The sequence below is a fragment of the Heteronotia binoei genome, chromosome 18 (genome assembly GCF_032191835.1).
Source record: "Heteronotia binoei isolate CCM8104 ecotype False Entrance Well chromosome 18, APGP_CSIRO_Hbin_v1, whole genome shotgun sequence".
Classification (NCBI taxonomy): Eukaryota; Metazoa; Chordata; class Lepidosauria; order Squamata; family Gekkonidae; genus Heteronotia; species Heteronotia binoei.
The window spans coordinates 27,697,525-27,724,163 of NC_083240.1; the positions used below are offsets into that span (position 1 = coordinate 27,697,525).

Below are 26,639 nucleotides of genomic sequence, written 5' to 3' on the forward strand. Positions count from 1 at the left end.
GTTTAGGATCCAAACTCCAGGTTCAAAAATGCCCAGCCTTGGATTTATCCAGGGACAGCAAATCCATTAATGCCTTTCAGTCCTATCTTGAGCACCTCTTTCAGCTTCACGAAATGGTTCCTTCTGTTTACTTTCCAGCGGGGACAGCTCTTCTCCAGTCCGGAAGGAGAAGAAGAAGAAGACAGGGAAAAAGCATAGGAGGGACAGGTAAGTGGCTGTGACAGCTTTCGCCTCACCCCTCCACACACACATTCACTACTGTATCAGTTCCTCTCTCCATTTCTCACTTCCACTGGGCAGTCAGATTCCATCCCTTTCCCCACAAATTAGGCAGGGGTCTCTGCTGACACTGCAGAGTCGGTTCTTAGAGGCACTTCCAAAATTCCCCTTATTCAGTTTTCTTCTTGGATGTTGAACCTGGTTGTATTTCTCATATGGAGCTGATACACCTGAAACCTTTTAGTAGTTCCCTTTAAAAAAAAATTAACTCTGTGTAGGATCAGGCTACCCAGTGTCGATGGGAAGGAGCAAGTTCATATATCTCTAGAAGGATGTTCTGGGTTTTTTAAAAAAAAACTTGGTAAGGAGTTCAGGTTTATTACAGTCATCGACCAGTACATTTCAATCACTTAAAACAACCTTGAAATACATTGTGGAAAGTCCCAATGAGAAACTAGATTTGTAGGACCCCATAATAACAGTGGATAGCTTAAGACATTTTGGTAAGAATATTTATACCTGCCTTCTCGATTTGTCTGCTTCAAATCATAGACCAATAAAAATAAACGTGGAAAGTAACAATGTAAAGCATTAGAAAGGGGCAGAGGGCACAGCTCGAGCCATTAGAAATCAAGCAGGAAAAGGTTTTTAAAAAGGAGTAAAGTACCAGGCCAAAGAATAATGAACAAGGGGACGGAAACTCCTTTAAATGGGAGAAACCAAAGGGGTGCGCTTGGCAGTGCCTTGTGTGTGGCGTAGGATAACCCCCTTTCTTTCCCCTAATGGTGACCCCAGCCAATGAGAATCAAATCTGCCCTTATCTGCATAGCCCCACCTTTTAATGCTTAGTCCCAGCCTGGAGTGTCCAGTGCTTCTTCCTCACACTTCATGGGATGTCCTGGGGTGATGCTTGGAACTGGCATTTGCAAAGAAAGAGATGCTCAAGTTAACTTCTTGTTGACCATCTCAACCAATGGCCCCCCTTTCCCTCCTCCCTCTTTGTTTTCCTCTCATCGGCTGCCCTTCAGATCTGCATCAGGATCCCGCAAGAAGAGGAGGCACAGGTGAGACCTAACAGTGTGGATTCCTTTCCACTCCTTTCCTTCCTTTCACCAATAACACCTCCCAACACACACACATGCAAAATCCAGAAATAGTCCTCTGTTCTCTCCCTTCATCCAAACCTGATTGGACGATGCGCTGACTTCTGGTGGCCAATTCCCACGTTGATTGGAGGCACCTTAACTGAGGCACTGCAATATTAGTTCACGACCCATTTCGCTCTGCTAACTGACTGTCCTCCTTTTGCATGGATGGTGTGTATGAAAGAACACGGTGTGAGAATCCTGAAGTGGTATCTGTTCTGTTTCCCTTTGAACTGTACTTGGCAACATCAACCCCAGGGAAACACCATGTCAATGCAGTCTCTGTGCCTTCTTGTTCAGACCACCATGAAGTCATGAAGAGAGGGACCATGTACGGTGTGATTTTTCTTTATACGTGCATTGAGTCATTCTCACATTACATCTGGCACACGTACAGCCTAATGTGTGATTGACAACAAACATTTATCCCTGCTTTCATTTGTAAAATGAATGCAGGTTGACTGTTCCTGGCAAACGTGCATGAATGCACATGAAGCTTACCTTACACTAAATCAGACAGTAATGGTCAGTATTGTCCACTCAGGCTGGCAGCAGCTCCCCGGGGTCTCAGGTATAGGTCTTTCCCATCACTTGTTGCCTGGTGTTTTTAAACTGGAGATGCTGGGGTTTGAACCTGGGATCTCCTGCATGCAAAGTAGAGGGTCTTTCACTGAACCATGGTCCTAGCAATATGCAGGATGTACGTGTGTTCACTATAACAGGTGACCAGGGCTACTTGCTCCCTGCTGTGAGTTGTCCCCACCCCCATCCACAGCAGTTTTCATTTTGACCCAGGAAAGAAAGCTATTTGTGCATATTGTAGGTGGAGCCTGAAGGCCTTAGGGTGGGCTCAGGAGGGTCAGGGGAGAGCCTTGTCCTGCCTGGTGCCTCAGGGAGGATCCTGCAGACTTAGGCAGATGCTATAGCAGGGTGGCCAAACTGTGGCTCAGGTGCCACGTGTGGCTCTTTCACACATATTGTGTGGCTCTCAAAGCCGCCACCGCCCTGTCAGCTGGCCTGGAGAAGGCATTTCTCTCTTTAAATCTCTTCTCCAAGCTAAAACAGCCAGCGGCTCGGAAAATGCATTTAAAGTTGATTTCTTTCCACCTCCCCATTTCCCTTCCTCCCTCCCTCCCTCCCTTACTTCATTCCTTCCTTCCCCTTCCTTCCTTCCTTCTGTTAAAATTTGACATTCATGTCTTGTGGATCTCAAACATCTGACATTTATTCAGTGTGGCTCTTACATTAAGCAAGTTTGGCCACTCCTGCACTATAGGGGAAAAGCTGCACGCAAAGCAGTCTTCCCCCTCGATTCTGGGCAGAGATGCCTGCAACGCTCACATTCCCATGATGTTGCAGACTATACATGTTAACAGTTTGTAATGCTTACCTTCAATGCCAAGCTGAGCAGTGCAGAAGGGAAACATTCTAGCATTACTCCTAATAAGAGCGTAAGTAGGGTGGGCAAGCTGGCTGTGAAGCTCTCTCTTTCCTTGCCTCCCATTTCCCACCACCACTACCAGCACTTCCCATGAACACCTGAAGCTGCCTCATACTGAATCAGACCATCGGCCCATCAGGTTCAATATAGTCCACTCAGACTGGCAGCAGCTCTCCAGGGTCTCAGGCAGAGATCTTTCCCATCACCTCATGCCTGGCCCTTTTAACCAGAGGTGCCAGTGCTTGAACCTGGGACTTTCTCCATTGCCAAGCAGATGCTTTACTACTGAGCCACACCCCCTTCTGGTGCTGAGTTAGTGTTGTCCAAAACAGCAGCAGCCTCAGCAAGTGGAAGGTACTGGGTTGGGGGCGGGGGGGGGGGATGAGAGGCAGAGGGAGATGATGGTTGGACTCCCAAGGAGGATCTGGAATTACGAGCAACTGAAGAATCCCTGGGGGAAATAGATTCTCCACACCATTGAAAGTTTGCCACTATTGCTGGGCTATTTCCAAATGAAGTAGGGAGAAAAATGTGTTCATGTCTAATTCTTGGTTGCCTGACCAGAATAGCCCAGGCTGACTTAGGGTGATTCCGCACTCACCTTGGTCCAGGGCAGGCTTTCATTTCCATGCGGAGCAAGTTGGCGATTTTGCAGCAGTTGCTCTGCGCCGCCATTTTGTGTGCCGCAGTGTAAGCCTGAAAAAAACAGGTTTACACTGCAGCAGGGCAAATTGTGGGTTTGCCCCGCGCAAAATGGCGGTGCGGAGCAACTGGTGCGAAATCGCCAGCTTGCTCCGCGCGGAAACAGAAGCCTGCCCCGGACCAAGGTGAGTGCGGAATCACCCTTAATCTCATCAGATCTTGGAAGCTAAGCAGGGTTGGGGTTGGTTGGTGCTGGGATGAGAGACCACCAAGGAAGTCCAGGGTTGCTATGCAGAGGCAGGCAGTGACCGAGCCAACTCTGAATGTCTCTTGCCCTGAAAACCCCATTGGGCTGCTGTAAGTCAACCGTGGCTCAATGGCAAACCCCAACCCCCCACCCCAAAAAACCTTGGCCTTCTTCCAAAGATCTTATTTCTCCCCCTGAAGAGGAACCCTGAAACGTGGCACCCCTAGGCAGGGGGGATGCACCAATGTTAAAAGGCTATGAAGCCGATGGTGACTTCCACTGTGGTTGTGTGCTGCATCTTGCTCTTTTTCTGCATGTTCAGTTTCCCACTGTCCCATAGGTCCAGAAGTCCCAAGAGCAAACGGAAAGAGAAAAACAAAAACCGCAAAAGGTGAGCTTCGAAAGGCCCTCCGTAGCCCTGAGCCCGGCTCATGGTTCAGTCATGTGGAATGGAAGGGTGACGGGTATTTCCTCTGGCTCTCCCTTCGTGATCCCTCCTTCCTGCCCTGTGCTTTAATTGTTGGGGGGTGGGGGTTTTGCACGCATATTATATTTTCGCTTGGTGTCAATTGTTTTAATGTTTGTTTCTCATGGCATTTAAGATGAGTCTTGTTATGCATTATGTTTTTTTAATTTCTTAGTTGCCTCGGTGGCCCTAAGGGGGGCAAAAAAGCAGAATATGCACTTTGTAAATAAATGTTTGTAAATAGTGTGGAGCTATGTGGACACCAGCCCTGAGCATATTCTAGCCATCAAAGGGAGTGTATTAATTAAACAGTGTGGATTTTATAATGTTCTCTTTGTATGGCATCATTAAGCATATTTTCAAGATAGAAGAAGATATTGGATTTATATCCTTCCCTCCACTCCAAATCTCAGAGCGGCTCACAGTCTCTTTTATCTTCCCCCGTCCACCACACCAGACACCCTGTGAGGTGGGTGGAGCTGAGAGAGTTCTCACAGAAGCTGCCCTTTTCATGGACAACTCTGCAAGAGCTATGGCTGACCCAAGGCCATCGCTCTTGCAGAGTTGTCCTTGAAAAGATGGAAAGGCAGCTTAGTGAGGCTGAGGGAGGGCAGCAGGCAGGGTGGAGCTGCACTTCCGCATTCTTGTTGTTCCTTTGCCCTGAAGCTGTCACCATGTCCAAAAACAGGCGCTGGGTAAAGATGGTAAGGGTGGCAGGGAACTGGAGGGCCCTGACTGGCTAGGTGCTACTGGTTGAACACCGAGTTATTTGTTCCAGCAGGAGCAATCTATCTGAGCCTGCCTCGGCGGGGAAGGCGGGATATAAATAAAAACTTATTGTTATTATTATTAACTTGGAATATTAGTAGCAATATACTGAAAGAAGAACATAAGAGACGCCATGTTGGATCAGGCCAGTGGTCCATCCAGTCCAACACTCTGTGTCACACAGTGGCCAAAACAACCAGGTGCCATCAGTGGAGCCAGAACACTAGACGCCCTTCCACTGTTGCCCCCCTACAAGCACCAGAAGACAGAGCATCACTGCCCTAGACAGAGAGTTCCAGCAATACCCTGCGGCTAATAGCCACTGATGGACCTCTGCCCCATATGTTTATCCAATCCCCTCTTGAAAGACTGGCAGCCTTAAGTTACACCATGATTTGAACCAATCTGTGAGGTAGCAGCTAAAGTGCTCGACTTTGATCTGAGAGAGAGACCTGGGTTCAAATCTCCACTCAGCCAAGAGGCTCACTGGGTGCTCTTGGGCTTGACCTAACTTCTCCACAAGGTTATTGTGTGTATAAAATGTGAGGAGGGAGTTGTTAAGGAATGGGCGAATGAATGATACCCACAACTCACTGGAAGAAGTGTGGAATAAAAATAGGAATTGGGGGTTTTTTCTTAGTTATTCCCACAGGGTTGCATCTTTAGAGGGCTCTTGCAGAATATCTTTTAACTTTTTCTGTCTATCATAAACTAGCAGGCTACATCTGGACATTTCCATAGAGCCGTGCTGCAAGCCGAGATGGAAAATAACATCCATGAGGAAAGGAAACTTCACTCACATAAACTGCATTAGATTTGTCAGTTTTAGTACATTAATTAATCAAACCTACAATCACATGCCCAGGGATGTTCCTAGGTGGGTGCAGGGCCCTGGAACCAATTCCTCCCACCCACCCGCTAAGCACTCAAGACTTCCCAGTCCCACAAGATTTCCATTGCCTTGGCAACTGGCTTGGGCAGAGCAGTCTCTACAGTGGATGTTGAGAGATGAGTCCCACTGGAGGTAGCATGATGACAGAAAACGTGTGGTGACCTCCACTTTCAGCCCCCCCCCCCCAATTACCCTGCTGATCACCTGGGTACCAAAGTTAGTACTGGGCGACTCTTCCACCCAGATGATGAGCAATGGCTCTGGGGCTTTAAACATCTGTCCCCAGCCCTGCCCTGGATAGCTCAGGCAAGCCTGATCTTATCAGATCTTGGCAGCTAAGCTGGATTGATTCTGGCAAGTACCTGGATGGGAGACCTCCTTGGAATACCAGCAATCGGGAGGGCAGGGGCAGGTTTTATTCGGCCACCTCTGAATATCCTCCAGGCCCCCAGTAGGGGTTGGTCACCAGAGGCTGACATGACTTCCAGGTACATGCACAGACACACACACACACACACAAAATACAAAATTATTTTTTGAAAAACCTTCTGTCCCCCTCATACTTCAAGTGGCAAAGCCACTCTCAGTCCGCTGTGGGCAGTAGCCTCAGTAGCTCTTCAAGTGTCATTCCTTTATTCTTCATTTGACTTAATTCAATTTACTTATTCGGTACATTTTAATCCCACATTTCCTCCAAGGAGCTCAAGGTGGTGTGTCTCATTCTATCCCCACCCCCATCCATTTTATCCTCGTTTTATCCTCAGCCGCCCTGAGCCTGTTGGAGGAGGGCGGAATATAAATCTGATAAATACAAAAATAAATCACAACCACCCTGTCTAGGCTGAGAGACAGCAACTGACTCAGGGCCACCCAACGCATTTCACGGCAGAGTGGAGATTCAAAACTGGTGGCACTTCACAGTTGCCAAATAATGCACTTTCAGTCTACTTCCAATGCACTTTAGCGATAGTTTGCAAGTGGGTTTTCCTGTTTTGCATGGTGAAAATGCATCAGAGGGGGAACAAAAGTGCACTATTCAGCCATGAGTGAAAGGGGGTCTCCCAGATCTTGGTCCTGCACTCTAATCACCACACCATGTGGCTATTAAATGGTGGACAAATTACACATTATTATGGTGCAGGTCTTCAGAGTTTTCATGCAACAAACCAAGTTGTGCCAGGTGGTCTGGGTATTGCTTTCTGGTTAGCTATTTCATTCTCCCCCCCCCCCCCGCCCCACACCGGGCGTGTTCTCTTCTAGGTCACACAGTGAATCATCTACCCAGCATTCCCACAGGCACAGCAGCTGCAGTTCCCGGAGTGCCTCCCTCTCCTCAGGTTACAGCAACTGCAAATCAACAAGTCGGTAGGTCACAGTAACATTTGCTTTGGCCTCAGGTTTGGGGGGAAATGGGCAGTGATGCCAAAGTAAGGGGGAAGGGAAGGCGGCGTGGTACAGTCGGATCTCATCAGATCTCAAAAGCTCAGCGCAGTCAGTACTTAGAAGAGAGACCACCAAGGAAGACTCTGCAGAGGGAGGCCATGGCCAACCACCTCTGCATCTCCCTTGCCTTGAAAGCTCCTTCCTGGGATTGTCATAAGCAAGGCTTTTTTGTAGCAGGAGCTCCTTTACATATTAGGCCACACACCCCTGATGTAACCAATCCTCCTAGAGCTTACAGTAGGCCCTGTACTAAGAGCCCTGTAAGCTCTTGGCTACATCAGGGGTGCGTAGCCTAATATGCAAAGGAGTTCCTGCTACAAAAAAAGCCCTAATAAGTCAACTGTGACTTGGCAGGACTTTACACTACACACATTAGGGTCAGGATGGGCCACCTTTGACTGACTTCTCTTTGCCCCTTTCCCTTTCAGACTGAGCCCCAAGTACAGAGAGGATGGCCAGAAGGCCAACAGCCATCGGTCCAGCCGAAGTCCCTCCTCTTCTTGCACTGGTCACAGCCGATCAGCCACACCTCACCAAAACGGACACAAGGGAAGCACCCAGAATGGCCGCCATAGCCACGGTGCCCTATCGGAGAAACAACAGGAGGTACGGATGCTTCTGTTTCATTCTGGTTTCACCCTACCCTGATCTTCCTTCCCAGAACAGCCTGCCCTGTTTTCGCATTTCACTGACCAACTAAATAATTTCGCTCCAGGTATGACAGATGACACTGGTTCTGTTACTTCGCAAAAGAATGGATTGGGGAAGGTGATTTTCTTCCTCCATTCCCCCTGTCCCTCCCTCTCCTGCCTATCATAGACTGACAGGCAACAGCTGGCTACATCTGGGTATTTCCATAGAGGTATGCTGCAAGCAGAGGTGGAAAATAGCATCCTTGGGAGAAGGAAGCACATCTGAGAGGCTTCCCTTAAGACCTGTTCCAAATTTGGATGGGCAAGATTCTTTTATTCATAGGTTTAATTTAATTTAATGTAATTTAATTTTTTAATTTATACCCCACCCTATCCCGCAAGCGGGCTCTGGGCAGCTTACAACATTAAAACCTTACAGAAACATTAAACATGACAAGTAGTTCTTGCAGGTAGGCCTCTGAGAAGAGGTTGAGGAGGAGGTGTGCCAAGGTTGTACATCCTGTTCCCCAAATGCCCTGCTGCCAAATTCTGACAGATGTTACCCCTTTTAATGATTTGTGGCTGGCAAACAGGGAGAGGCAGAAGGCACAGGTCGGTGGTCAGATTCAGCTCAGCAGCCTCCCTACTTTATTTTAAAGCAATGGAGCCTCTGGGTGAGGGAGGATGTTCTTTGTGAAGGTTCCAGGTTCAGGCTCTGGCACCTCTAGGTGAAGAATCTCAAGTGGTAGGTGTTGGGAAGGGCCCTTCTTTGCCTGAGAGCTTGGAAAATCACTGCCAGTCAAAACAGCTAGCTGGACCAATGATCTGACTCTGTATAAGGCAGCTCAGTATTTTTGTACATTCAGCTCTAGCAGGGGTGGTCACACCTGCTTAACATAAGAGCCACATAGAATAAACATCAGATGTTTGAGAAGGAAAGAAGGAAGGAAAATAGATGGAGGAGGAGGGAGGGAGAGAGAGGTGGAAAGAAAGCAACTTAAATGCATTCTCCAAGCTGCCAGCTGGCTTTGCAAAGTGATTTAAAAAGAGAAATGTCTTTTTGAAGCCAGCCAATGGGTCGATGGTGACTTTGAGAGCCACATAAATATGTGTGGAAGAACCACATGTGGCTTCTGAGCCACAGTTTGTCCACCCCTGAACTGTCTGGTCAAACATTTCTGGTTAAACATTTTTTGCAAGATATTGTCATGCTCTGAAAACCTACAAAATCTGTTTCATGAGCAAAATGGTAGTGGGATTTTTTTTTTAAGTGTGCGCATCACAGGCAATCTTGCCTGTATCATACCACCTTCAATTCCCTGAAAAGCTATTTTCCATCTCCAGTCTTGGTACTATATTTGACTGTTGCCCAGGGGACAAGGTGTGTCCTTAGCGTTGTAGTGGTGCACCACTTGGGAGAACTCCTAAGGATGTCAAGCAAGACTCAAGTGGAGCTCAACTGCTGCTTGAGTCATCTAGCATCTGTCACCAGCACTGGCATCTTAAGCTCAACTGCTGCTTTAGTCATCTAGCATTAGGTCACCAGCACTGGCATCTTAAGCAGAGAGTAACACCTTTCTAAGTCCATTACAGTCAATAGAGGAGTATGACTTTTCTTAAGACGGCACTGCAAATGCTGTAGCCAGATAGCGGTAATAATAATTAATAAATCAGGTTTTCGGGACCATGGAGAGCTCCCAGGTAACACACGTGTTGCTCTAACTAGGGGCCTGAGGGGAGCCAATCACTTCAATAGTAAAGCCAACCTGCACAACGACCAGTCAGTGCCCCCTTAGCCAAGAGCTATTTATTTATTTGCTTCGTTTATGTTCAACCTTTCTCCCCAAAGTGACTTACATCATTCTCCCCTCCTCTATTTTATCTTCCCAACAACCCTGCAAGGTAGGTGAGGCTGAGAGGGCGTGATTGGCCCAAGGGCACCTAACAAAGGGAATTGGAATTTGCGTTTCCCAAATCCTAGTCCGACACTCTCACTACTACACCACTCTAGCAGAAATCTAACTGAGCAGAGCCTTGACTTGGAGCCTAGCACTCCAGCATGCAGATCTTCTGTCTGCGGCTTCACTGCTAACTGCTTCCAAGGAAGCAAGAGGTGCGTGCAGCAGCTGGGTTGTGGGTTCTGGTCCTTGTTCTCAGGATTCAGAATCCCTGGCTCCAGGGGCAGATCCTTCTGTTGTCATCTTCCTCTGGCTGGCCTGCGGGGCTCTTCCTTATTCCAGACCTCAAGCCAACTTGGAATCTGCAAGAGGCACGTTGACCCGCATGTACAGAACTCCTCCTATTCCTTTTTTCCTTAGAATTATTGGCACCTGGTGATCAGCACCTGCACATGTCCAGAGGCATAACCCAGATTTTCCCTTGAGAACCCTAGCACTAGATACATTTTGCTTAGTGAGTCCTGAGCAAGGGCGAGTGTTCTGTTTGGACACCTTTGGTATTCCTTATTCTGCTCACTTCATCTCTCTGCCCTCCATTTGAATCCAAATTTCTCAGTGTTTTGAAAGTCAGAACATTCCTGCGCAGAAATTTAATTTGCATCCCACTCCAGTTCCCCACACCTTCATTCTTCTGAGTTGGGGGCTTCTTTCCACTTGTGCCCCTCTTTAAAATAACAATAAACACCTATTTATTGTTATCTTGTCAATAATTCCCCCCTTTCTTTTTCACATTACAAACCCACGCCATTTTCCTTCCATTTATCTCATTATCTGTTTCCGCTTTCTGTGATATCCCCCCCACCGGCAGGTCAAAAAGGTTGTGTTCAGTAAATAAAACCAGTGATTCCCTATCTGTGTGACAAAACCGAATTGCCAGGGCATTGAAAGAGACAAATTAATTTCAATAGTGAAAATCTCCTGTGGTCCTAAAGTAGTCACATGCAGAGGAAGCTGTTGTGTCCCTGAATGATTTACTGCCCTGGCCTTGCCTCTTTCCAGTCAGGCTTCTTTTAGTATGATTCTGTTATTCTTAGTGCGGAGATTTGCACTAGAATTACCAAGCCACTGAGAAAGCTGCCTGTTGTATCTCTACATGGGTCTCTACGCTAGCCTTGCCTCCTTCCAATTCCGGAAGTATCTCTGTATCAGCTGTGCTTTGATCCTTCAATGACTCCCAATACAAAGAGGCAGTGGAACTGCCTGTCTGTGGAGGAGGCTACCCATTGCAACTCTGCATGAATCACCAATTTGGGCATATTTTCTTCCAATCAGGAGGCATTCCCAGATGAAGAACTCATTCAGAAAATGACCAGGTGTGCTCCTCTGGTGGAGGACAATTCTTCTTATATGTTGTAAAACTTAGCTGCTTTTAGGTGCAGCCGCATCATATGCCATCAGTTTTAATTTGTGTGGAAGTCTGCCTCGGATCTCAGAATTTGTGGGAAATACTGGTTTAGACAAAATGTCTTTTGATGACAGACACGATCCCTTCTTGTTGTCCCCCTGTCCTGCCCTAAGACAAGACTGAGCAAACAATACTTAACAAAATCCCTTCTGCTAACAAGCATGGCCTTTACTCTTCTCCAAGATTTTTTTTATTTTTAATTCCAATCTGTGTTTTTCTTTAGCCTCCTGTTTGAAAAGCGGTAATATAAAATTCCATTTCTTTGCTTGGCAGAAGCAGGGAAAGGGAGGGCGGGGAGGTGAAAATGGGTGTGCCTTTTTTGTTCCCCCATCGTTCTTTACCAATTTTTTCCCTTTTGTCATGTACAGAAATGCAAACTCTTCCTTCACTCCCTTTTTTTACTTCTGTTCTTGTCATGTGGATCTAGAGTTTTTCTCTTTTTTTGAAATGTCTTTCTTTTTTTGTTTTATGTGTGTGCGTGTGTGTGTGTGTGTTACTGTGGAACCCACCCTGGCCAATTGTAATCAATGCACAGACATCTCTCTTGACAGCTCTTAACCCATCCCTTATATGTTTCAACCTCAGATTTAAAAGGGAAGGCACCTGAACTACCTTTTTTAAAAACAATTAGCAGATTTCTACCTATCACATTTTTATCTCACCTTCCTTCCAGAGAGGCCTACATGTATTCCTCTCCTGATGACAGGAGTTATAAACTTAGACATATAGTTTAGTTTAGTGCTTTCCCACTGTTCCCTCTAAGCTGTCAAGTCTTGTGAGCAAAAATTCTGCTTTGTAAACTAGTGGCATAAAAGTTGTGAGCTACTGCATAAATTACTTTGCTCCGGGGCCATTTTTTCCTGAGCTAAGACAAAAATGTGTGAGCTGGAGGCTAAACAAAACTGTGAGCTAGCTCACACTAACTCAGTTTAGAGGGAACATCATAGCTGAAGCTGTAGGGTGAGAGATTCAGGACAACCAAAAGGAATGACTCCTTCACAGGGCACATAGTTAAACTGTGGAACTTGCTGCTGCAGAATGCGGTGATGGCCACAAACTTGGAAGGCTTTTATTTATTAGCTATTTTTTAAATCGCCGCTCACCCAAAGGGTCTCATGGCAGCTTACAGCATTAAAACCAATAAGTTGAAAACAGCATAAAAACAAATAGCGGATATTAAATATTACAAAATATTAAAATATCTGGCTATCACCATACCCCTAAGAAAACAGCCCAAACATGCTGTTACCCTCCAAAGGTCAGCCTATATAATTCAGCTTTGTATGCCCTACAGAAACTAAACAAGTACAGCAGGACATGAGTGTCATCTGAGAGTGCATTTCATGGGGCAGGGGCTGTAAGTGAGAAGGTCCTTCCCCTGGTGAGAGCTAACCAAGCCCTCCTGGAGCCAGGCACTGGCAAGAGGCCCCTAGAGCAGGGGTCCCCAACCCCCGGGCCATGGACCCCGGTACCGGAGCCAGGCCTTGAGCTGTATAATTATTGCATTATATATTACATTATATATTACAATGTAGTAATAAGAAGACATTAGATTTATATCCTGCCCTTCACTCCAAATTTCAGAGTCTCAGAGCAGTTCACAATCTCCTTTATCTTCCTCCCCCACAGCAGACACCCTGTGAAGTAGGTGGGGCTGAGAGAGCTCTCACAGAAGCTGCCCTTTCAAGGACAACTCCTGCGAGAGCTATGGCTGACCCAAGGCCATTCCAGCAGCTGCAAGTGGAGGAGTGGGGATTCAAACCCAGTTCTCCCAGATAAGAGTCCGCACACTTAACCACCACACCAAATGCTTTAGAAATAAAGTGTGCCATTGTATCATCCTGAAACCATCCCCCTCTCCTGGTCCACGGGAAATTTGTCTTTCACAAAACCGGTCCCTGGTGCCAAAAAGGTTGGGGACCGCTGCCCTAGAGGATGAGCGAAGGGAATGCATGGGTTGTATTGCCACTGCCTTCCAATGTGCAGCAACCCTGGTCTTCCTTGGTGGTCTCCCAGACAACTACTAACTGTGGCCAGCCCTGCTAAGTGCAAATAGTAGGGTTTTTGTTTGTTTCTTTCCAAACCTGAGTGTTTTTTTCTTAACCACTTCATCACCTATCCTTCATAGCAACAAATTAAACAGAGTGAGATGCCTATTTTTTTCCTCTTGCTGGAAAACCAAACTCAGATTGTAGTTGCATCAAACTCAGAAAAAGTTGACTTCCCTTTTAAATGAACCATCTCAATTTTCATTTCATCTTTTCATGCCGATTGGCTTCCTTTATGGCTCTTCCTTTCTTTTTCTGTCTCTTCCTCTCTTACCCTCTTTTTCTTTCTCTCTCTCTCTCTCTCATGTGCACACTTTACAATTTCTCCCTTTTTCAGTGGGGCCGCCCCCCCTGTAGCCTGTCCCCAACACAAACAGAATCCTAAATCTTGACATTTTCTGCCTTCATCTGCTGCTTCTCTTGCATGCTCTCTGGGACTTTTTTTTTTCCTTTTAAAATTTTAAGTGTTACATAGAAACATTTTTTTTACTTCTTTTGTTTTATTTTCCAAGGGCTGCTGCTATTTAGGCAACTGTTTTTTTTAAAAAAAATTTTACAATGATTTGCCTCAAATGACCAAGGCAAAACTGAATGGAAAGAAAAAAAATCAACAAAGTTTTATTAGCAAAGAAGTCTGAAGCACATTACTAAAGAGTCATTGTCTTTTTCCCATTCTGCCCTCCAAATGTTTTCTTTTTTTATTATTGCATTCCTGACCAATTCAAAGGTAGGTATTTGTCTCCCTCCGCACGTTCACTTCCGCAGATCAGCCTGTTGAAAAGCACAGTAGTTTGATTAAATGTTATTTTTTCTATCTTTCTACTTCTCTCCCTTTCTCTCTCTCTAGCTCTTTCTCTCTTTCTCCTTCTATTCGCTTGTCTCTTTTTGGTGGCTCTGTACAATTTTTATGGTAATTTTTTTTTTTACAATTAGCTACAAAGTCATGCTTTTCTTTCTTTTCTTTTTCCCCATGTAAATTGATTTTTTTCCTTTCCAATTTTTTTTCCTTGTTCTGTTGTTAGAATGCATTTCTGTGTGTTTTTAGCTCTTCGATTTTTCATGTTATGTTTCCATAAATGGTACAATTATGTCCCGCTGATTTGATTTCCTCTGTGTGGTTTTTATTATGATTATTATTATTTTAACATAGCCAGATGACATAACAGGCCAACTTAATTAGCATTGTCATAGAATAATTTAATGAAGGGATAATTTGTTGGGTTTTTATATTTAAAAAATCTCCCTCATTGGTTTGGTGGCTGCAAAATTTGCAGGGGACATGAAAAAAATGTTCCAGTTTGAGCTGTAATTGAATTTATTAATGGTAAACAAAATCCAACGTGTGTTGGGGACTCCATTGTTTAGGCCAAGCCTCCAAAGAATTTCAAGGGAAGTTAAAAAGAGGTTTGCAGGGGCATCCTATGCATGCTTACTCAGAAGCAAGTCCCACCTCATTCAATGGAGTTTACTCCCAAGTAAACATATACAGGCTTGCAACTTCCACTAGATTCACAGATCAAATTACTAATTTGTTGCACCTCTAATAAGATAATTGCAGTTAATGTGGGGAATGTTATTCAGGCAAACTTCTGGAGAAATTTTAAGGAACATGAAAAGACGATCAAGCAGGTTTTCCAACTTGTGTGTCATAAGCAGTATTTCCTCTAAGCTGAGGTAGTGTGAGCTAGCTCACAGTTTTTTAGCTAGCTCACACATTTGTGTCTTAGCTTAGAAAAAATGGTGCCAAAGCAAACTAACATGCAGTAGCCAAACTGCTCACTCACAATTTTAATGCCAGTAGCTTACGAAGTAGAATTTTTGCTCACAAGACTCCACAGCTAAGAGGAAGTATTGGCCATAAAGAAGTGCTATGAAAAAACAAACACATCAAAGTTGCCCATCTGCCCAAAGCTCTCATCAGCCTTCTGGGGGGTGGGGAGGCACCCCCCCCCCATGTTGTCAGTGTGCAAATATAATCTCTGGGACTAACCACACATGCTTGGTGCTCTATTCAATATCTGGAATGAAAAAACACCAAACAACAAAAAAAACTCCTTGTTTCTTGTCAGAAACCAGGCCAGGTTAATTCAGAACTGCATTATTTCAGGGGGGGGGGGGGTTCAGATGAGGAGAATTGCCTCATCATCACCCACTCAAAAAAAAAAAACAATGGAGGCTGGCATTGATTTTGTTCTTCACCAATAACGTCCTCCAATATAAGTTCTCCACCAATAAAGTCCACTTGATCACACTGTCTCCCAGTTGGAGCCATCTGACTCCCAGCATAGTCCCCAGTTTTAAAGGTTCTCCTCCTTCTCCTGAACTCTTGCTTAAATTGTCTCCTGTAGGCCACAATACAGAGAAAAGGGGGTCATAATCCCCTCCCTCCTTGACACTGTGAATAAAAATGCTGGATTGGGTCAGTTTCTTCCTTTGCTATCCTTCCCAGCCACTCATGACCTTTGTCACAGGTCAAGCTCAGGAGTGAGTTAGAGACTGCAACAGAAGAAGTTGACCATGAGCTTCAGAATAAGGTACATGCCTCCAAAGGTAGTCAGAGCACAGAGGGGAAAATCTTGATCTTACAGTTGAAGATGAGCAGAAGTCCTTGGATAACTGGTAAATTCTGGGGTCTAGAAGTTTTGCTTCCATTTAGAATCGAGGTGAAATGTTCATATTCCTAAAGGAAGCAAAAATAGATGACAGACGATAGATGAATAGATGATAGATAGATAGATAGATAGATAGATAGATAGATAGATAGATAGATAGATAGATAGATAGATAGATAGATAGATAGATAGATAGATAGTCTCCACTGAACCAGGCCTCTAAACAACAGTGAATCTTTGATGAAGTCAGGAAGTCTAAACTTCTGAGCTTTCAGTTCCTTCTTCAGCGCACATTACCATGGGAGGAGGGAGCCGGCCTGTGACTCCATGAGCTCCTACAACATGATCACCACTTCATACCTCTTATCAGAGATGGAAGTCACTAATCAAAAAGGCCCCATTCACACACGGAGGAGATAGGGACCTTGAGCGTATCTGCCTATCCCCAGTGTGTCTGAGGTGATGTGGCAACATGAAAACGACATCTCCCATGATGCATTTCCCCATGATTCTCCTAGCATGGATGGGCTGTAATTGCTGCCCAACTACTTCACACTATGTATTTTGTTAAGAAACTTTTATTTGTAAATGTATAAAAATACATGACCCTGCAATGCTGACATTGGTACCAAAGGACAAAATGATTAATGACCTCTCAAAATGACAGTTCAGGAAATGTAAAGATTGGAAAGTAACTTCTCACAAGGGGGTGGGGACAGGGAAGGACCCCCAGAGGGCTGCTGAGAAGTCAAGATTAAGCTTCATGGGGTAGCCCATTCCTTATGAATCTGTGAGGAACACTGTTGGTTATCAAACATCTGGCCCAATAGTCAGGTAGTGAATCCAGTTTTCCCCAGTTATAAACAGGAACAAGGAAGTGGTCAGCCCACCACTGTGTAGATTGCTTTGGCCTTTGACCAAGAGTATTAACAAAATCCATCAGTCAAGTTTTCTCCAGAGAAGCATCATTGGGGGTTGTGACAGTCTAGAAGAAGGTACAGTGCATGCTTTGCATGTGGAAGGCACCAAGTTCAAACCCCTTTGCATCCTGTGCCCCTTCTGGCATGAACTGGGCCCTTTCTTACCATGCCTCTCCACTAGCTAAGGGGGCCAGTTCCAAAAACCGTGATGATAATGCTACAAGGTAGTTTTGGTGGTGGAAATGTGAATAATGTAGACCAAGATACTGATTTCCTTTTGTTTTTTATTCATGCTGAAGCCTCCATAGGGTGTCTTGCTGGTAGGTATATGCATACTCTGGAAGGCTTGCTAACTCTCTTCAGATGTAGTCGGGAATGCTTTGGATGGGTAAATCGGGCCACTCACTATGCCTAGCCAGAACCCCCCTTGTGCTTTTGCCGATTGGTCACCAATTGTCCAGCTGCACTTGATCCTGCCTCTGATGAGCGTCAGTTGACCAAACTGGCTGGCCATAAAACAGAAGGCAGCAGACCAATCTGTTTTTGCAGCTGTTGGCACTGGAGGGCAATATTGAGATTAAGATTACCAACCTCCTAGTGAAGCCTGAAATTCTCCTGGAATTAGTACGGGCCTCCTGGCTTCATAGATCCTGGAGGAGACGGCAGCTTTGGAGGGTGGACTATAGGGCATCACATTCCCACAGAGCTCATTCCCCTCTGCAAATTCCACCTTCTGCAAGCATCACCCCCAGATCTCCAGGAATTTCCAAGACAGATTTGGGATTTAAGCAGTCCAGATTTTATTGTGCCGTTAATGGGGATTCAAATACATTTGTACTTTGTTGGGTTTATGGGAGAGAAAGAAAAGCTGGGGCAGAGGCCACAGAAGGCAGTGATGCTCTTGTTTCTTGCCCAGGCTCCTAAAGCTATCCCAATCCATCCCTAATACTCCAGTTCTGTATGTTCTAACTCTCTCTGCAAGGGTTGCACTGTTCTGATACGTGATCTGAGAAAACTGTATAATAGTGGGAGACCTGGTGGGAGAAGAATGACTTTTAAAAGTATGTTAGAGTGCGCACATGCACTAGTGTTGCTATTTTGGGAATCTTCATGCTTTCCCTCGTGCTTTTAAAAATTAAACCTCCAAATGGCAGGAGGAGGGGAGAGAAAGGCATCTTTTTGTACTAGTGCACAGACGTGTATTTAAAAGTGCATGCCTGAATGCTAAGGCTAATTGTAGTGTGCAGCCTGCCATTTGGCCACTATCAGTGAATTATGAGAGTAAACATTTTCTGAGCTTTTTTTTCCCCGAATAAAAAGAATTGATATAGCGGACAGCAATTCTTAACAGAGAGGGGGTCATGTAGTGATCCTTGGCATGAAAATAGGATGTACGAAAACAAAGGTATCCCAGTTTTCAGTTGTAAAACGCTAGAGGGTGTGCAATTCAGTATGCTAGTTTCGCTGATACCTAATGTTGGATGTTTTAAGTGAATATGAAGATATGGAAAAAGGAAATGAAGTCCCCGCCCAGGGTGGGGGCGGAATAAGCCAGTATCTCAAATAGGAGGCAGCAAATGATTAGAAGAGACCATACCAATGCTCTGTGTTTCCCACATGGTTATGTGTAGGGATGAGCATGAACTGCATTTTTGAACCAACTGGGAAGTTGGTTTGTGAACCAAACTGGTTCGTAGCAATTCACAACCCCTGCTTTCTGTTCCCTGCTGCTTTTTGCAAGGAGAACCCCCTGCTTTCTGCTCCACATGAGAAGCAGCAGAAAGCAGAGGTTTAAATGGCTCTGAGCCGTTTAACCTCCAGTTTTTGACAGGGAGCATCTGAACATTTTAGCAAGCACAGTCAATATTTTATCATGCCAGCTTCTTCACCATGAGGACTAGAATTGTTTTGAAAACGGAAGCTGAGATTCTCAAAGTGCTGCCTAGTTATCACCTTGTCAGGGCTATGAATCCAAATCTGTTATCAATTTTGCAGGAAATATGACTAGCAATGAGTGAATTTTCCCGTTTCATTTTTAAAAAAATTGCTCTGGAATTTTTTTGTGAGTTGTGGCTCATACATTCTTAACTCTGGTTTAAACAAGGAGAATTTCTAAAATTCGATCTGGGATTGGATTGTATGGAGTTCGCTGTAGTTTTTTATTCCTTCACTTTATTGGCATTTTTTCTTCCCCCCTCTTATTACCAGTGTGTATCTGCAAATGGATAAAACATTGCAAAAACATGTGACATGATCATTCAGGCAATTGCCTCAAGATTCTTCTTGTGCAATGTTTAGCAGCATGCATGGGTAAAACACTATATGCAATAAATCTTTTTACAGCCATACACACAATAACATCCAGTTTGCTTTTTTCCCAGCTTTTTAGCAGTGAGTATATAATATTGGTAAGGGAGGACCAAAGATACAGGTGAACGAAAAGACCCAAATGCTGTGACAAAATGCACATGCATAGTGTTCCGCACCATGATCAGAATTTTTTTTTTAAAAAAAGCAGAACAATGGAGAATTTCCAAAGGCATCTATACTGCTTCAAAAACCAGCTAATTTGGAATTAGAGATGTGTACCTGAAACAAAATTGGTAGCCCTTAAAATGACAATCCTGAATAATTTCTGAATATTTCCTGGAATATTCAGTACCCAGACACGGATTTTCTGAGAATTCCAAATACCACTCAGAATCTTTTCTGAATCTATCAGAAAAATATTTTTAAGGGTTGTTTGGATATATATTTGGACTGGAATCCCATGACCCAAGGTGAAATGCAGATAATTATAGAAACTTGCCTAGATCCTGCAGTATGGGTTGATTTTGTCTACCTTTTGTTACTGCGTAAGAATTTGTGTCGATGATGGAACTTGGAGAAGCTTTTAGGGTGAGAGCCAGAGACAAAGGTGGAGGTTTTTTTGGTCAAAGGTGGTAGCAATTATAGTGTGGCTTTGGGGGCAGACCATAGACGATGTAGCACAACAACAAGGAAATAGTATAGTTGGGATCCAAAGGAAATCTGAAGCTAATTGGGGGGGGGGGGTGTTTTAAACAAGTTTTCCTACTTTAAGTTTGCTTGCACCATTTAAAATGTATGTATTTTTAGGCTAGATTTGTGAAACATTCTAATTTGTTATACTGAAGGTACAGGGGCTTTAGCAATCTTAATTTTAGAAATCTTTTTTTTCCTGGTGAGTTTTAGATTTACAAGCCACTGACAAGAATGAAAGACAGGAGATGTGCCTCAGATACATGGCGGAAATAAATGGAATTTTAAAATATGCTGTTGAACATCATGCCCTTTAGATGGAATTAAACATTCAAAAAGTCAGACAAAATAAGCTGGTTTGAAGGGAAATGCTGAACCTTATTCTTCAAAAACTTAGTGAGATGGTAAACCTGTGTGTCTGGACCATAAAGTCTTAGGCTGCATTTTAAGAAGTCTAGTTATGAATCTTCCCCCTGACACATACGTTTTCTACGTGTAGAGATTTTGCATATGTTTCCACCAGAAGGTGGAAGTGGTACGACCCAGTTTGCCACCTGTTTATGAGATGATGTGGTGTCCATCCGCCTATTGCCAAAAGGTCAGGCTTTATATGTAAGTGAGCATTGAAATCTGTATGAGTCAATTTGTATTTGAGTATTTAGATACCCAAGCACCAAAAAAGTAAGGTCTGTATCATGTCCAAGACCCTCACCCTACCATCTTTGGCATAGAAATTTTCAGCTGTCCAAGTGGCTGCCACACCAAAATAGATATTTACATATGGCAGCCATCTTAACAGTGCTTGCTTTCTCATTGTATCTCCCCAATATGTCCACAATGACAAGAGAAAGGATAGCAGAGGTTAAGGGCAGAAGCTGGGTTCAGGTAGCCAGCACAAGGTTGACTCAGCCTTCCATCCTTCTGAGGTCGGTAAAACGAGTACCCAGCTTGCTGAGGTTAAGTGTAGATGACTCAGAAAGGCAATGGCAAACCACCCCGTAAAAAGTCTGCCGAGAAAATGTCCTGATGTGACGTCACCCCATGGGTCAGTAACAACCCAGTGTTTGCACAGGGGACTACTTTTACCTTTAAGATGGTTTAGATCTGATCCAGAAACAGAGGATTGGATGGCAATCCAAGAGCTGAATTTGGGTACTTTAACTTTATTTTTAATCAAGTTCCTTCTTTGGAAGTACTGAGTAAGCCCTAACCTAACCAATGTAGCTTGTACATAATAATAAAACCTGTACCCTGCCCCGATATTCTGCCATACCATGTCTGAATGGATGTGCCTCATTTGCCCATCTTTATGTTCAACTGGCTGTAGCAAGGAGATCTCTGGTTTCTCCCTACAGCAAGCAGAGGAAAGCAAATGGGAGAAGGGGGTTCAGGGAAGGAAAAGTAAAGGGTCGCAGTTGCTCTGTCTTTCCTTGCTGCTTCAGAACTTTTTCATATATGTGACCTGTAAGATCTTCAGGCTGACAGTTGGCAGCACTGCATGGGATGATTCCCAGACCACAGTACCCAGCTGAGAAGCCATATCTTGGATGCCCTGTGGGTGGATCCATACTGCGGAATGAAATTGATTTAACAGCCATTTCTTCTTCCCAGGGGATTATGGGCACTGTAGTTCTCTGAGAGAGAGAAAAATCTCCAACAGAGAATTCTTCCCAAACTATCATTCCAAGGATTCTTTGAAGACAGCCATACCACTGGTGTCAAACAGTTACAGATTTGTACCAAGGTTTTTTAAATGATCTTTGCAAACCCTAAGCAGCTCTGAAATCCCTTCCTGGTAAGGCACTTGGAATGGGAGGCACAGCAGGGTCTCTATCAAAAATTCACTGCTAATCTAATCCATGGTGGGCTTTTCCTGCGTCTTGTAGGGGGGGGCAGTTCCCCTTGTTCAGCAGATTCTGGGATGTATCCTGCAAAGGAACTGAAAGAGGAGAATGGAACAGGAGTAATATTACCCGTCCTTCAGGTTTATCCCTAGGGGGTTGTCAGTGTTCAAAATAGTAGTGGTCCTTTTAAAGGTGACAGCAAACAAGTCCAAGACAAAGAGGACTCAGTGGGTCCAGCATACGAAGGAACTGGATGGGTTTGCACTGGACATGAGATGAAATCTGCAAGATGGGCGGGGCAGAGCAGCAACTGGCAATATAGGAGTGGAGCCGAATGAAATCAGGTGGTGGGTGGATCGTGGCAAAACTGGTTTATCCATCCCTGATCCCAGATGGAAACAGAGCTGTATTGGTTGGACCAGCAAAAATTATAACACTAATAATAATTAATGGAAGGTTGGCTCCATCAGGCTACTGCAGCTTGTAAATCTTACCGTTTCCTGGCTGACATGCATTGTAAAACTCTTCCAAGCAATTGCATTCTGGTGGGGGGTAAAACCAGAGCACGGAGATGGATTTCAGAGCAATCCAAAGGTATTCCGGTCCTCTGGCTCTCCCTGACGAGATGAGGTGGAGGGGCTGGCCTTTCGCAAACCCGGTTGCTCATTGGCAGGCCGTAGGAGGAAAGGGTGGTTTTGTTTTTTTTTATTTCTCTCTTCTCTCTCTTTCTCTCTGTCTCTCTCTTCTCTCTCTCTCTTGCATTTTTGTCAATCTAATGATGCACTTATATTGCCCGCTTTTCCCTTCTCTTCATACCTTACCTACTAAAGGAGGAAATGCCACTTTCTTGGTAAGTGGATGTTAACCAAGAGGGACTTAAAAAAAAAAAGTGGAAATTTAACAAAACAGAATATAAGATGAATTGAAAAAAAAAGAAAAGAGAAAGAGATTAGAGCGTTGATGGAGACTCTGCACAAAGCTAAGAAGTTCGAAACCCAGGAAAGAGTTCAGAAACATTTTTTTTCCCTTTTCTTTGGTTTCAGTAATGATGATATTTGTGGAGTTTTCTTTTGCTTTCCAGTTTGATTTCCTCCCACCCACCCCGACCCTTATCCCCCCGCCGCCATTATCCACATCACCTTTTCCCATAATTCTCTCCTTTCTTTGCCTCCTTGATTGGCTAACCAAAAAAGGAGACCCTCTTGACCCAAGCCCACATGCCCTGCTTTGGATCCATCCCATAATATTACCCCATCCACCAAGATCTCCCTTTCCCTTTCTGTTCCCCCACCCCCCATATCATTTGGGATTTAAAACATAGCCTTCAGGGGGGTTTTTTCCAAGGTGCTATATTTGAACTCTCCCTCCCTGTTTCATTTTGCTTTCATTTTGTTTTTCTTTTCTGTTTTGCATGCCAAAGATTTGCATGAGCTGCGTTGTGTAAGAACGAGAGGGTGAACAGGGAAGCAAGGTGCAGAGTAGTTTCTGTGTAGCCTGCCTTATTGAACCATTGTGCATTGCCGTTGTGAATTGTAGCTTCCTTCCCGGGCAGGGAGGGGGTTCTCTTTATTTTTTTAAAAAAAAAACCTCTCTCCTTTCCTTCTTTCTTTCTTTCCCCCTTCCTTCTCTCCCCCCTTTTCTGTCTTTCTTTCCCCCAGAGGCTGGATTCTGCATCACCTTCACCCAGGGTGCACATCAAGACCGAAGCGCCATTGCCTCATGCCAAAGTTGGCAGGGGGAGCAGACATGGCCTCAAGACTCCGCGGCGGTCGACATCCCCAGGGAGGTGCTTGGGAGGAGAGAAGCACCTTCACAGGCGCCGATCCCGATCCTCTTCGATGCATAAGCACAAAGGGCGTGGGAGGGCAAAGGCTTCTGGCCCCAAGGACTCCCCACGTTCTGTCAGCCAAACAGGCTACAGCAGTGACTCAGAGGGGTCTGCCAGCTCGCATCCATACCATGCGGCAGCCGGGGCAGAGAAGAACCAGGGGGTGCACCTGAAAACGTGAGCAACGAGGGATGGGGTGGGGGAATGTTCCAATATGCCCATGTTGTTTTTGTGTGCCGTTTTCATGAGCCTCGTTATTTCGCCCTTTTGTCTTGCGGGTGTTCCCAGTTGGTTTGTTTCCATGATTGGGCTCTTTAGTTATTTAAGTATTTCTATCCCATCCCCCCACCCCCCAACTAGGCGTCTCAACCTGACCTGGACAGCCCAAGCTAGCCCGATCTTGTTAGATCTCAGAAGCTAAGCAGGGTTGGCCTTGGCTGGTATTTGAATGGGAGCAGAGCTTTTTTTTTTGAGCAGGAATGCCAGGAACGCAGTTCCAGTTGGCTTGGCATCAAGGGGTGTGGCCTAATATGCAAATGAGTTCCTGTTAGGATTTTTCTGCAATTTATTTATTTATTTATTTTATTCCACTTATATCCCACCCTCCCCATCGAGGCAGGCTCAAGAAAAGCCCTGGATGAGATACCTCCGAGGAATACCAGGGATGCAATATGGAGCCAGGCAATGGCAAACCAGGTTTTTTTCTACTTTTGTGTGTGTGTGCATGCATGCCTGGAAGCCATGACAACTTTTGGCAACACCTACTGGGGCATGGAGGATGTTCAGAGAAGTGGCCTAATACAGCCTGCCTCTGCCTCCCAGTCCTGGTATTTCAGGAAGGTCTCCCATCCAAGTACTTGCCAGCGTTGATGTAGCAGAGGAATAAACGAGGCGCACACTTATTTAGAAGAAGAAGAAGATATTGGATTTATATCCCGCCCTACACTCCGAAGAGTCTCAGAGCGGCTCACAGTCTCCTTTACCTTCCTCCCCCACAACAGACACCCTGTGAGGTGGGTGGGGCTGGAGAGGCTCTCACAGCAGCTGCCCTTTCAAGGACAACCTCTGCCAGAGCTATGGCTGACCCAAGGCCATGCCAGCAGGTGCAAGTGGAGGAGTGGGGAATCAAACCCGGTTCTCCCAGATAAGAGTCCGCACACTTAACCACTACACCAAACTGGCTCTTTTATTGAAAACGAGGTATTTTACTATTTGGCACCAATAGCAAGGTTCATTTGAGCATCAAGGCTCCGAAAAATAATGAACCCCAGACACTTCTCAAACCATCAGCTTTGAGCAAAAGCAAGCCTTCAGCCTGGCCCCTTACACATTATCTGATTCACTCTCCCCCCTCCCCTTTTCTCCCTGGTATTCCAGTATGTCTGCTTATCTTTATTCAACCAGGAGTTTCCTTATAGGAGTGTCTGTCACCAATACACATCTGCGACTCACACCCACTGAAGGCCTGGCTGGGTTCTTATCACATTGCAACTTCTTCAATATTACATCAGGCACCCTTTTTGCTTTTTAAACACAAGAGTATGTTTTCATTCTATTATTTTACAGAATTGTTCATTAATTATTCAGGGGTCTCCCCTTCATCGACCCTGCTTAGCTTCTGAGATCTAACAAGATTAGGCTTGCCTTGGCTATCCAGGTCAGGGTAGCAAACCACTGTTGAATGTCTCCTTCCTTGAAAACTCCACCGGGGTCACCATAAGTCAGCTGTGACTTCATAGCACTTTCTACCACCACCACCACAACCAGGGGTCTCAAAGCACCTCGGAAAATAAGCACTGAAGTATAATTTAAGCAAACAGTAAAAATGAACATGGCAACATCCTGAGCCAGTCTTGGATCCCCCCTGGTCAAGCTTTCTCTGGGCTATGGACATCTCACCCTTTGAGTCTTGCCCAAAGGCATGCACTTCTGGGCACATCCAGGCTTATATACCTGCAAGGGGTGGGGTTGAGCAGGAACGTACAGGAACGCAGTTCCGGCTGGCTTGGCATCAGGGGATGTGGCCTAATAGGCAAATGAGTCCCTGCTGGGCTTTTTCTACCAAAACAAGCCCTGTGTATCTGTTACAGAGAGGGGAACAGAAGCTTATCCCAGATCTCACTCCACTAGCAGAGATGTTTCCAACACTTCTACCCCCCTGCTGGAGGGTGGCTATTTCCCACCCTTCCAACGTGATTTATGTGTTATGCATCAAGAACACCAAAATATGCATTGCAAAAAAATGCATTGATTTAATGAGGGGGGGGAGGGAATTAAACACAAGAAAAGAAGAAGAAGATATTGGATTTATATCCCGCCCTCCACTCCGAAGAGTCTCACAGCGGCTAACAATCTCCTTTACCTTCCTCCCCCACAACAGACACCCTGTGAGGTGGGTGGGGCTGGAGAGGGCTCTCACAGCAGCTGCCCTTTCAAGGACAACCTCTGCCAGAGCTATGGCTGACCCAAGGGCATGCTAGCAGGTGCAAGTGGATGAGTGGGGATGATGGTGCAAAAAAGGGACCCCTGATTACAGTTTACACAATGGAAAAGCAAAAATAAAATGTGGGTTTTCAGGTTAAAACTGTGGAGCTCCAGAATCCAGTAGCATTCCTAAGCGTAGATATAAATACTCAGCTCATTACCTTCTGGTCTAGAAACAAATGCTCCCATAGACTCGACATTTCATTTTGCAACATTAAAAGTGGTTCAATGCAATCCAAACATGACCAGCTCACAGTGTGATCATGAGTGCCATACAAGTCAAATTCATCTGTCCCGTGAGTTTGCTGAGTAATTTGTGACACCCTAATTTCAGCGTACTGCTTCTTCCAGGGCAAAGGAAAGGCATCATCGCAGTAGACCTCACAGCTGCTCCCCACCCCCAGCCAAACACTCCAGGCACAATTCTGGGCGAAGGAAGAGCCTGTCACGCAGTAGCACCTGGAGTTCCAGTAGGTCACCATCAAAATCACGGTCTCGGTCCCGGGAGAAGAGATCTGCACGCAGCAGGACTCGGTCTGGATCACAGAAAAAAACCACAAGCAGCAGGTGAGGCATACAGAATTCTCGGCTACAACGCTGTGGCAGTGCTTTCTTTTTGGAACTTGTAATGAATTTGGAATGGCT

General features: G+C 45.1%; 1 protein-coding gene across 2 annotated transcripts in view; it reads left to right on the forward strand.

The window, feature by feature from the left end:
- Positions 1 to 26,639, forward strand: part of SRRM3 (serine/arginine repetitive matrix 3) — a 102,142-nt gene that overhangs the window by 68,319 nt on the left and 7,184 nt on the right. For both annotated transcript variants that reach the window (XM_060259429.1, XM_060259430.1), the window contains exons 7-13: positions 139 to 207; positions 1,248 to 1,283; positions 4,035 to 4,085; positions 7,081 to 7,185; positions 7,692 to 7,869; positions 23,341 to 23,687; positions 26,346 to 26,561. In XM_060259429.1, coding sequence (XP_060115412.1) covers positions 139 to 207; positions 1,248 to 1,283; positions 4,035 to 4,085; positions 7,081 to 7,185; positions 7,692 to 7,869; positions 23,341 to 23,687; positions 26,346 to 26,561 — 1,002 coding nt within the window. The remainder of the gene's footprint in view (positions 1 to 138; positions 208 to 1,247; positions 1,284 to 4,034; positions 4,086 to 7,080; positions 7,186 to 7,691; positions 7,870 to 23,340; positions 23,688 to 26,345; positions 26,562 to 26,639) is intronic.